Source organism: Sebastes fasciatus, chromosome 12, assembly GCF_043250625.1.
Source record: "Sebastes fasciatus isolate fSebFas1 chromosome 12, fSebFas1.pri, whole genome shotgun sequence".
Classification (NCBI taxonomy): Eukaryota; Metazoa; Chordata; class Actinopteri; order Perciformes; family Sebastidae; genus Sebastes; species Sebastes fasciatus.
In genome coordinates, this window is record NC_133806.1 from 22,617,144 (window position 1) to 22,630,506 (window position 13,363).

At 40.9% G+C, this 13,363-nt stretch overlaps 1 protein-coding gene across 1 annotated transcript in view; it reads left to right on the top strand.

The window, feature by feature from the left end:
- The window catches only part of cdkal1 (CDK5 regulatory subunit associated protein 1-like 1), a 270,114-nt gene that overhangs the window by 108,824 nt on the left and 147,927 nt on the right, over nt 1-13,363 (top strand). The window contains exon 8 of the mRNA XM_074654216.1: nt 7,662-7,765. Within this exon, the coding sequence (XP_074510317.1) occupies nt 7,662-7,765 (104 nt within the window). The remainder of the gene's footprint in view (nt 1-7,661; nt 7,766-13,363) is intronic.

Genomic DNA, 13,363 nt, shown 5'->3' on the forward strand with positions numbered 1-13,363 from the left:
CTTGTGATTGACAGGTCTCTACCACGTTGTCCGGTCTGGGAGTTGTCTGTGTTTTCGTCTTACAACTTTAACCCTTTTCCCAGTGTGTTTTCACTTCATGAAAGTTAATTCTAACCTTTTTGGTTGCCTAAAAATGTCTTATTCAGCATTCGGTTGTACTTAGCTCCACCCTCTCGTGTCGCACAAACATATACATTTCTATATTATTAGTGTTTTCTTTTTTTTTTGTTATGTTTGGTGTATGTTGTTTCATGTTAAAATGATAATTCTGATGATGGCGACAGCCAAAATGCCGAACTTCAAAGAGACTTCAATACGGCAGTCCGCAAACCAATGGGTGACGTCACGGTGACTATTTCCACTTATAGTCTTATACAGTCTATTCTTTCTTCATTATGCCTCAGTCAGTAAGACTTCCTCATCATTGTGAGCCATTCTTTACCTGTGCAGAGAAAGAAAACACAGAACATTGTGGCAGTGCTACCTTGGGTGGACCCGCTGCTCAAATTTCATGCCTGGAACAAAGTGCTCCAAGTTCAGTCAGCTGCTGGCTTTGCAGTGCGCAACCAATGAGATGACAGCTGACTGTGATGTTCCCAGCGCTGTAAAACGCCACTGTGAAATCCTGCCAGAATCTTGGCAGTGGCACTTTCCTGCTCTCTGGCGCATGTTAGTGAAACCTACGCAACAGTTTGCCACTTGGCTGATCATGTGTAGAGGCATGTGTTTGATCAACACTAAGTAGAATGCAGAAGGACTTCAATTAACTTCTCTGATACTTACAGATATCCTTGTTTAGTTAGTGGCCAACGTCAGTCACTTGTCAAACCAGTGGGTTATCCAGACACTTGTTAAGTCACCGTGAGCAGGTCAGTCAGTCTTGCAGCGAGTCGGGTTGTCTGCCAGTGAATCCGTGATCTATGAGTGCATCAGTAAAGTCAGTTTGTCATTCAGACAGGTTGACGACAACAAGTGATTTCATCAGTCAGTAAAGTGGTCAGTAATGTGAGAGAATTAGCTGGTTGAGCAGTAAATCAGCCAGCCTGCAAGCCTAACTTCAGATCAGATCTTGTGCCACTTTATCAGTATGTCTAGTGGTTCCTAATAAACAAACATCATACCATTCTTGTCCAGTAACAATGGGCTGACTGATCTAGTACAAACACCGTCTCGAGGTCTCTCCATAGACAAAACAAGGAGTTTGGAAAACACTCGCAGTTCCTACGTAGACATGGGCTTGTGGTTTCACACACATACACGTGCTGTTTCTCTCCAGCCAAAACAACAAGCGAGGCTGCTGTAGTAGTTACAGAAATCTAAGGTCAGCATGTGACACATTTTGTAAAACACACACACGCACAACCACACACACACACACACACACACACACACACACACAGACAGAGCTGCTTCAGTGCTCAGTACTGGGAACGCAACTAAATAACAATTCAAGAGGTCACACAGGCTGCAGCTGCATTAGGACACACACTCACACACACTGGTCTATTCACAGATGAAAAGAAACACACACACATCCAACACACACAAATGCAAAACAATATTATGTGAGATAATAGTGAGAGAACTTTGTGTTTATTTCTCAGTCTGGCCAGAGCTACTTATTGGCAGGAAGGAAAACAAGTCAACGGCAGACTCGCTGTTTCTCAACTTTAACTCTTGACTGTAAAAGGCTTTAGACACTCACACTTAGACTACTTTGATTTGTAGTGTGAATCGACTTCTCAGTGCTCTGTGGGCCATCTCTCTGAAAAGCCACTCTCTAAAAATCTTAGCATAAATTCTGTCATTTGGTTTATCTTCAGTGTTCTGCAGTCATTTTAAAAACAGCCATTCATGTTGTTGTTTTCACAATGTGTGGGATTTACTTTACGACAAAAGGCCAACATTTTGTTATTCTTTGTAGAGATGTTCCGATACCATTTTTTCCTTCCCGGTACCGATTCAAATACCTGAACTTGCGGTATCGGCCGATACGGAGTACCGATCCAATAGCAGCATGATAAAAAAATTATATTTATTATCATTATTCAGCTGTTTACTTCTGACCATGTATGGATATGATATGATTACTATATTTGTTATATGGCCTGGTTCAGGTTAAACCCTTTGTAAAACATGAACAGATTTTCCATTGTGAAATATTACCAAATGCCTGACATTTTCCTCGCTCTGACTACTGATACACTCTCCACTAGCACCGCGCAGTTGTTGTTTGCTGTCATCACATGACAAACTACCTGCAATCAGTTCTTCTTCGCTTCGTTAAAACAGTAGTTGCCATTGGCAGCCATGATACATCCAGGGAGACAGCACAGTGAGTGTTACTGTTTTGGAGCGGCAAAGAATTGATTTCAGGTTAAACAAGTTGATTTTTTTCTAGGTTAATAAATTATGGTATCAGATCGGTGCACAGACCGGCATACGTGCCAATACCCGATCCCGAATTTTGGGCAGTATTGGCGTTTTCGATACTGGTATCAGTATCAGAACTCTAATTCTTTGTTTGACATTATCGATAACATGTTTTTGCTCTGGTTCCTCACAAGTTTGTGAATTAATTTTTTTTTTTTTCTTGGTGCTGCAATGTCCTTATTTAATAAACCAGTGTCTGAAATGGGCTGGTACTGAGTACACTTCTGCACTTTGCATTTTTGTCCATATGAGTACCCCTACTTCTTAGTGCGTACCACCACATCCTGGTGAGTCTAGGTGCGCACCCCTAAACACCTGTGTAACTGAGTGTCTGTGTAAACACATAGCTACCTTATTGCTGAGAAAACAGCACGAAAAACCTCTTTGGTTTTCCTTCTCATTATCCAAATGAATCCGTAGGCCAACACATATCATATTTTAAGTTGGTTTTACTTTAGCGTATATGCAATATTATATTTGTGTACAAATTACATTTGTATCACTAGCTACATAAAAAGTGGCTCCACAGTGAGCTATAAGCACTTTCATTTCTGTTTCATCCCAAATCCTGATTATGGTTTAAAATTAATAAGATATGACCATGTATAATGAATATTGCCTTTATCAGAGTCAAACAAGATCGTTGGTGTGCATGCAAAGTTCCTGTGAAACTTGAATGCATTCATCTCTTACTGTGTATCAAGGATAAATAGGGTTTAGCTCCCAACCTTTCTCTGAATAACTAATCATCCTCTATTCATTGCTCCTAATAGGTCTTTACTTCATTGTGTCAGCATTCTTTGTTCCTTGACTCCATATTATTTTGCAACCTCCACTTTGACTTTGAGATGACACAAACAGTAAACTTACAGGCTTGCGTCTTTGTTCACTCATATAATGGCAGTTTTAAGATGCTGTTTGCTCATATACCCACTCCACCCCTCTCCCAGTCTCAACAATAAGTGCAATGAATAATCTTACTTTACAATTTGCAAAGTGCTCAGACTTCCCCTCACAGTTTAAGCTTTGTTTTCATAATTACATCTTTAAGCCTGCACAATACGAACCCCAATGAACACACACACACACACACACACACACACACACACACACACACACTTACACACACGCTTGTGTAAATGCACACATGGCTCAATTTGTTTATGCATAGAGCAGTTTTCTAATTAATGTGTAGAGCCTAAATGCTTATCATTGAGAAAACCTTTTCCTGCTTAACTCTCTCCCGGTTTGTCTGTCTGATGCTGCACAAGGGAGCCTCTCCGAAGGGAACCTATACTGTATTTGTGTGCCCGTGTGTGTATGTGTGTGTGCCCGTGTGTGTGTGTGTGTGTGTGTGTGTATGTGTGTATGCCAAGGGAGGTTTACAAATGTATAGAGGAACCTCAGGGCTTTCCTTTCTTTGTTACCTTTTCAAGGCTGCAACAACACAATAGTCTCTCACACACACACACACACACACACACACACACACACACACACACACACACACACACACACAAACGCACACACACACACACACTGGGGAGGTGGCCTCTCTCATTGTAACACATTGATGAACTACACTGTTGTCAGGTACAACAGCTACCTCTGTGGTTTAATTAACTGGGACGAAACAGAAGGCGGAGAGGACAGAAACAAAGGAGGGAAAGGATGGAGGCTTGATAAGGAGGAGAAATATTTTGTTTTAATTCTAGAAGTATTTCTTGTTGATGTTTAATTTTCATGAACGGTAACAGTAAAGTGAAATCATTTTGTAATTTCGGCTCCTCTTAAAAAGTTCTTCTTGTTGCTGAGTGGAATGACATTAAATTTGAACAGAAATGATACCCTCTTTCTTGTCTTCAGGAAGACAGAAAAAATAAAGCAATTCAGAATTAAGTATCTGAAGCCCAGCACAACTTGAATACACAGCAAAGAGTAAGTGTGTGTCAGAGAGGGTGACACCGCTCCTCTCCTTCAGTCACTGTCAGTCTTAAGGGTGCTGACTAGTTGTCGCAGCCTGTTTAGGCTGACGGTGAGGTCGAAACTGCTAATGCGTTGTTGTGATACTGGACAAATGTTAAGCAGCAGCACGCTCACACAGGCACACGAACACACATAATTGATGCACACACACACACACACACACACACACACACACACACACACACACACACACACACACACACACACACACACACACACACACACACTCAAGCAGGCCACTGACTGTCTCTTGAGATTAATGTTGGTGTGATCCACTCAGCTGGGCCTGATCACATTAAGATGGATGGACCCCCTGGTGGTGTATGTGTGTGTGTGTGTGTGTGTGTGTGTGTGCGCACACACATGCAGGGCCCCATCTGTCTGTGTTTTCTCTACAGCTAGGTCCTGTGACCTAGCTGCCATCTTTAGTGCCCTCAACTCCGATAAGCAATACCCTGAGAGGGAGAGATGGATGGATAGATGGATAGATAGCTATATTCGCTTCTGTTTTTTTCCATGGTGACATTAAAAAATGCTCCTGGCATTTTGGTTATTTTTGATGATGATAAAGATTTTGTAGGTATTTCAGTGGGCACTCACAGAATGAAGGTCTTTCACAGTCCAGTAAAACGTATGATTGGAATCTGTTAGTGTGTGTGGTGTGCTGTTTTGACCAAATCGTTGCTCACCAGACACTATAGGAACAAAACTGTTGATTTTAACATAACATGTTGTTATATGAGGGGTCTCTCACATTTTCAACATCTGTTAAGATTTGAAAAATCTTTTAGTGTCTTAACAGTAGCGGTAAAACTTAGCATCGCCCTGCCCTGGTTTGAATGTGTACAAGAGTGTGAATGTGAACTGATAGTAGAAGTGTAGTCTCAAGTGACCTTTCCTCTGAGAAATACATTTTAAATGGAGCTTAAACACAATTTTGTGGACTTCATAAAATTGCCTGTAAACCAGAACATCTTTGCACATACTGAGAAGTAACTTCCTCTGAAATGCCTTTCTCGACTCCATCTGTTTTCAGTGGGTAGTGGAAACTACGAGGATATACTGATACTCTCATCTGCTTCATTACCGTAGCCCCGTGTTCTGTGTTGTTGGCCTGTTTGTGCCGAGCTTCTGGGGAATCCCCGTTATTTCTCCATGAGTCTGTCACGGACAGATACAGGTTTTACGCTTGGTATCGAGAACTGCCTGATTTCATAGTCTCATGCTAGCTGCCTTACATCACAGCATTTGATGGTTATTAATCATTAGTAAGGCATTTTAGCCCTAGCACTAGTGTATAAAATCCCACAACAAACCAATTGTCACACTTTTATGAAAGAGAAACTGTGAGCTTTTGATCTCAATGCTGTGTCAAAAGCTTGAATTAGTAGTGCTGTGTTATTGGTGGTCAGATCAGATGGTCATGTTGTTTTCTTTATGAGTATGAGCTGGACTGTGGTTCAATATTAGTCACAGTTTGGTCGGTTCGGGGCTTTTAGTGAAAACACTACTTGACATGCTGTATTTTACTTATGGGATGTTTTTTTATTGCTTTACATCACTGTTGGTAATACACTTGGCGAGCATGGCTCCAGTGGGAATTGAACTCTAAATGCAACAGCGTTAGATTCACCCTCAACTTAGTAGTACAGAAAAGAAAAAACAAATCTTGTAGATATAACTCACTTTTCTGCGGCATATTATGAACACATGGAAAAAAACGGTGAAACATGAAACATTTATTTTTTACGAGAGAAAGTAGGTTGGCCTTGTTTTTTCGTTTCAGTATTTTGATCCCCACAAACACACACACATTTATCTAATTTACAGTGTTTAGCTTGTGTTCGCCCCAACTAACTAGAGCTGTAGCCTGAAATGTAAGCCAACAGTGAAATAGTGAGCGGAAAGCAACTAACAACAGTGTGTATTTTTAACCCAGTGTGACAAATTGGAGGTCAGAAATGAAACCCTAATGGAGTAAATACAAAAAGCACTTTTAACAGTGGCCCTCCTTCTTCTTTTCAGTACTGTAGTGATTTATAGACAACTGTTGATGAAAAGCCCCCTTCATCCTGAACAAAGAGTCCCCTAGAGTTTATTCCACACCATGCTTCTGGATCTGGTCTCAGGCAGTATTTCTCCCTTTTTTTTTGTATTTTCTTTTTTTTGTCTTAATTTTTTCTGCTTCATAGTCATACTCTCTCCCTTTCACGGTCAATTTGAATTAAGCTTCTCTACTTTCTGTAAAACAAAACAATGTATTGAGTCTGATGTTGCCTCGGTCTGGGAGACAGCTGTCCACGGTTATTTTGGAGCTAGCTGGAGTCCTTATAAACAGTTTAGGGGAGAAAGGACAGTTCTGACTCCCTGCTTTCTTCTCCAGCGTCTGCTCTATTGGGTTAGTCTGCACGAATAGATTTCATTAAAACATTAAAAAGTCTATTTGTTTACTCGCCATGTCCTCCTTAATCCCTCCCATCTCCACTGCTCAGTTCATTCAATGTTGTTAATGGCTGGATTGGTCAATTTGGAGATGTTGTAGTGTAAAAGATTTACAACGTGTAACTCTGTAGTTTTATAAAATACACAAAATCAATCATCAAAAAGCAAATAAATAAGTGTGTTGTTCAGTTTAATGCCAGACAAGTGTAGAACAAGAAGCTAATGAATAAAAAAAAGTACACACTGGAGGCGCTTTTTTCCGTGTGATTAATTTGCACGTTAATATATTTTATCGAACCTTTTGTTTTTGTCATGGATACTTTAACACAGAATGTGAACAATACACGGAACAAGGACGATTTCTGAGCTTTCGCACCGCGAATAAAAGCATCTACCAATCACGTTGTGCGGAACGGGTGGAGTTGCGGCTATATTTATCAAACAACAACACAGAGGCTTCGTAGTCCGAACCATTGCGGCAAACTGTATTACTTCTTTCAACCTTGACAAAGGCAGTGCAGACCAGATCCGCTCCTTCCGTTCTTACCCTTCACAATAAAAGCCCTAGACATATAATATTTCGCATTTTCATGTTGTTTATTCAGTGTGTAAACGGCCTTTAGCGTGAAACATATAATACAATGCAAAAAGTTTTCATATTTCTGTGCTCAATTTTATACTGCATATTATCTGTGGTATCTCACCCTATAAGTGCATTAATGATGTTTGAAGAATACTGCTCTCTGCATCCATCCCCGTCTCTTTCTCTCATCATCATCTCTCTGTTTCTGTGTGTCTAGGTGTCTGAATGCGTGTACCTACTGTAAGACTAAGCATGCCAGAGGAGACCTGGCCAGCTATCCCATCGAGGAGCTCGTGGAGAGAGCCAGGCAGTCTTTCCAGGGTGAGTACATTATCTCTTTCACACATGCCCACGCACAGACAGACACACACAGTCACAACATAACTTTGAATTGTGGTGTTTGTATGTGGGATCTTTTTAAAATCTTCTTTCAGAAAAGAGGTACTTGAATGACAATAAGGGTCATTGAATGTCTGACAAAACATACTGATTAATATACTTGCTTGTTGCGGAATGGGAAGTGCTGCTATTGGACAATTGAAGGTGCAAATATAGGATAGCGAGGATCTTGGAGGGATGATGCCAGATGAACAGCTGTTGTGCCCTGGCATCTGTTCCTTAAGAGTAGACTCCCAGAGTCCCTAATCGCACAGCAGGCCATGACTCTGTTAGAGCCCCAGGCGGGTCAGTCAAGGTCAAGTCTACACATTGATAACACAAATCTCACCTCCAGAGCATTTTCTATATACAGTATCCATCTATGGCTTTTTTTAACGGCATACTTTTGAATTTTTTTTACGTTATTTGTCTGGTGTTATATCTAAAATCTGTGTACTACATCTATATAAGCACACACTAAAACAAATCATCTCCCCTCCTTTTCTCTCCACTAGCCTAATTCATGTTGAATGCTTCGTTTGGGGTCTTTTATGACCCACGTACTGTGCAACAAGCTAAGGTCAATTGTCTCGTCCTATTAACATTTCATTGCTCATGCACATAATTTAAATGCAGCTCAACCTGAAAATTTGACCATGAGCATTTTTAGAAGAGCTGTTTTATTGCCTGATCAAATGTAAAGCTTGTTTATTCAGTGTCAGTAAGCAAAGACCTCATCCCTGAGAGCTGTCAAAGACGTGCCCTTTAGGGACCCCCTCCATAATAAAAGTGATAGTCAGCTAATGAACAGCAGCCTTTTTAATAACAGGTTATTATTTAATAGCAAATTCACATCATTGCTTTGACTAGAGCATTTTATTTAGGTTTGATTTTCTGAACTTTTGAAGGCAATTTGCTTTTTCAGAATTCAGTTGTCCAGAGATTCATGCTGGCACAAGAACGCACCACTGACAGTTACATTCTTTGACATAGTTAAACCTTTAAGAGTCGCGATTTGTATGACTTGTGGTCACCTATCTTGTTACTGTTTCTGTTGCGGGTGGCCTTTGTGCTGAGAAAACACAATGGGCAGTGTTAATACAGGTACCAATTTTAACCCAGAAGTCTAGCGTAACGGATGTGAAGATGCTGCACAGCAGTTTAAACTCCTTTTGTGGCAGGATCACAGCAGCGATGTAAAGAATTGGCACGATGTTCAAGTTCTTTTATTGTCATGTGCACAACAATTACAGTGGAGCAGTCTTTGGCGATTAAATTCTTGGATCTCAGGCTCCCTCCAACTGTGCTCTTACAGATAATAGCAAAGAGTAAGAGAGACTAATAGCAAAGATCAACTTTTTAGCTGGAGTCCTCCGCTAGCAGCACCAAACACAGTGGTCTCATTAACTCATGAATAAGGAGACTGGTTGTTTTTGAAGCACTGCTATTGTCGGTCTGAACACAGACTCAGTTTATATATCTGGGTAATGAAAAACAAGAATATACCCTTGACAAGGACATGGCTTTTCTAAATCCCATCCAGAACTCTTTAAAACAGCTGCATCCATGCCACTGCGGTGCCCGGGGGTGGGCAGTCAAGGGCAAACTCACCAGCTGCTTGAACCTTGGTGTGTATGTGTGTGTGTGTGTTTGTGCACATGTTAGATGGAGGGTGACAGTGCAGGGGGAAGATACACCTGCCCTTTACACTTGTTTAAGAAGAGAAGTTGCAATGCATACTGTTATTTTGGGAAAACTGTGTTGTGACTTTGAAAACCAGACGCAGTCACACGTGTATACTTCCGCTAACTGCACCAAGGCCGTCGCTAGCTCTCCCGTCAGCTTCGTTCTCTTTATACATCCATGGTCAGCTCCATCGGGGCCGTTTGAATGCAATCAACATAAATGTAAGTATATGGGTGCTCTACAGTTGTAGCGTCGGCCGATTTGACCACGGAGATGCGAGTGACGGCTGGCTTGACCGCACGTTACCGCAATACGATAACGTTTCCTGCCCATGACAGCGTTAGCATGCAGCTTTAGCCATGATGTCTAGCTCTGCTTTACCTGGCAATGTGTGAAACCCAAAGTGATTCTATACTTTACTGTATGTGTAGTGTTTACCACTCTTGGTTTAAAATGTGAGGGTGCAGGTCGTATCCAAGCAGACCCTCCGCCGTTTTCTACTTCTTCATTTCGGCTCGCTGCGGCCGACTGCAGTTTGTTTCAGTTGAGGGATACAGAAAAAATATGACATCACGTTACCCAGACTACAACAATAAAAGCGGCAACTTCCTTCTACCTCCGAATAGACTCAAATGAAGCAAATATATAGATTCTAGCATTTCAAAATCTATTTCAAAATCGTAGAAAACAAAAAATATTGCAATACATAGGTTAATCGATCCCCCCCCCACCCCCTAATAGACAATATTCATTCAATGAATGAATGAATGAATAAATAAATGAATCAATTAAACCCTAGTTACAAAACCAACATGTACTCAAACAGCTTGCATGTTCATAGACTTGACATCGGCTAAACATAGTTGTAGAACACAAAGCAGGAACTTCAGTTTTGAGATCAGATATAAAAGGGTCTCTGTTTGTGTGTGCGTCTGTAATCCGTTAAAACACAGGAAACATGAGTGTCAGGGACGGTTAGTTGTTTTCAAAACAGAAAAAGAGGAAGCTGGAGGTTACCGCTTATCATGATTTACAGACAGATGGAATAAGACAGAAACAGAGATGGGTAATGAGAGAGAGGAGAGATGAGGTTTCGATATCTATCCACTGTTCTCTATGATGGACACAGTCAAAATCATGTGTTTGAGTTATTAAACCTTTAAAATATTTAGTTCTCGCTGGTCAGTTTTAGCCTTTCGTAGCTCCAGTCATGTATAGAAACATTCTTTTCTATGCTTATTTTCTTGTCTCTTACTCATTCTAACTCTACTATCTCACATACAAACATTCACAAAAACATGCATGTTTACTGGCCAATGGAAACACAGTAAGACGGACAGTTTGCCAGCCTAGTTTACTGATTCTTGTTGACCATGTTGTAATTGTTTCTCTCACACACAGACATATACACACACTCACTGGCGACTGGCGAGTGTGATAAGCAGGTTTCATCTCAGGAATAATTGGGGCGTCCGCACCCTTTGGCCATCTAATGTATATTTTGTGCGTCACATATAATATATTTCTCTTTTGTTGAACAAATAGAATCATCGACCACGTTTATGAACCAAAGGCACGCTGTTTACTCCATCAAATATTTTTGTTAGGTTTGGAATTACATTATGGCAAAGCAGCAATGCCCCCTTCTCTCTCACTCTCACTCTATTAGCCACCTTTTTCTTATCTCAAACAAATTGAGCCTCACAAATAGGCCCTGCAATTCGATTTGCTATTTGATGTCTTTTGAATAATAAAAAAAAAAAAAAAAGGCTGGGCGTATGAATGCTAATTTTGATTGGCCAGTCAGCCAGCGTTGGGGGTATTTGATTGGTTTATCTCCGGGAACTTTGAAAGGATTTATGGGATTTATTCAAATGCGATTTGAGGTAAATAGCTCTCTTTCCATCTGGAAAAAGGAGAGAGTGAGTGAGTGCACAGCTTTTAAAATAATCTGAATTATTCAAATGTATGAATGTATAATTTTGAACATCAGAGAGGTCTGTTAATGTATGCAGGTAATGGAGGCTGGGGATGTCATAAGAAATGACAAGGTTGTGTGTGTGTGTGTGTGTGGGGGGGGGTTCGTAAGCATAGTTTTGTGCGTGACGGAGGCATGCTGGGAAACAGTGATTGAGTGTAGGTTGGTCTGTGTGTCGTTGGCACAGAAGTGTGTATCTTTAGGTGTGTGTGAAGTAGAGACACATTTAACCATATTCGTCTGGGTGAGCATTTCTGGAGATGGCAGATCATCATCTCCACCAGCAGTCTGCCAACAGTCCAGTAACTGTTCTCCTTCTCCTCGCTTGTCCTCTAAACTTAAACATCTCCTGTCTTCATACTTTTCCCTTACTCCTCCTGTCATCTTTCACTTCTTCCTGTTGCTCTTCTGTCTCTCTCATGGCCCTTTTCAGTCCTCCATCGCTGTTCCCCTCTGTCCTCCTTTCTTCTGTCTGATCATTCTTGGCCATCAGCAGTAGTGGAAATCAGGAGTATTTTTGGACCTGTGTGTATATATTTAATCAACCTATAAAACATAGAAATTGCATTATTGGATATTGTAATCTCCAAATTATGCTAAAAAAGCGTAACAGCAACAGTGTTCTTCTGACCGGTATGGGATTGCGATTTGTTTTTAATGTTTTAGTGAAGGTCTTTTTTTGACATTGCGTTTTTAAAGGGGACCTATTTTTGTGCGTTTCCCTTTCCTTTAGTGTGTTATAAAGTTTTTTTTGTGCATGTAAAAGGTCTGCAAAGTTCCGAAGCCCAAAGTCCAGACCAAAAGGAGTTACTCTCCCCCACAGAAACACTGCTCCTGAACTGCCTGAAACGCCTTGATTGAAGTCCTGTATTTTCTTCTGTAACGTGGTGATGTCACCAAGTAACACATTTGCATAATACCTGCCTAGCGGCTAGTTTGGCATGCCCTCAAACAAAGCTATTTAGAGCGGAGCGGAGCTGGAACGAAGTCCATAGAGTTTGGTTCGGTTGACCAATCACAACAGATTGAGCCAGCTTACCAATCAGAGCAGACTTAGCTTTTCAGGAGGATGGGTGGGAGGGCATGAGCTCAAACAGAGCGTTTCAGTTAGAGGGTGAACAGAGGTGCTGCAGCAAAGCTGGTATGAGAAAAGTAAAGTGTTTTTTTTAGAACATTAAAGCATGTAAACATGTTCTAGAAGAAACCCAAAATACAAGTATGCACCTGAAAGTAATCATAATAAGTCCTCTTTGAAACCCCCAAAGCAGTCCCCTTATCAGTGCATTAGCTGAACTGACAGGGTTGACTCTGTGATATGAGGCCTGTCTCCCATCAAGGCAGTCCCTCTGCTGCAATGGACAGGCTGCAAAAACCTGTAGGGCAACACCAGGCCTCCCTCAATTTTGGTCAAAAATGTTCGTCACATGTAACTAAAATAAATTCTACCAAATGCTGCTCTCAGTGGTCACGTGATGACGGATGATGATGTTTGACCAAGCCTATAATTAAGCGTGGGTGTGTGTCTGCCCTGGGACTTGCTATGCCAAATATTCAGTTCCAATATAAACATGAATCCATCTGCACATGATTCATGAGATGTTTTTGATGTCCATTACAGAGCAGCCATAACACTGCAGAACCAGGCTCAAATTTAATATTAATATTCTCTTTTTCCCTATCACATAAAACATAATTATGTCACTTTCTGTACTTTGGGTTCTGTACTCTTATTCTAAAATAGATTTTATTATTATATATGTTTGGTTGGAAATTGGCTGGTTTCTCCTCTCACAGTCAAGGCAGCATTCAAAAGCATTTTGAAAAAGGGCTTTAACCTCTGGAAGCTGCAGATGCCCTGTCCTGTAAACATGGCGGCT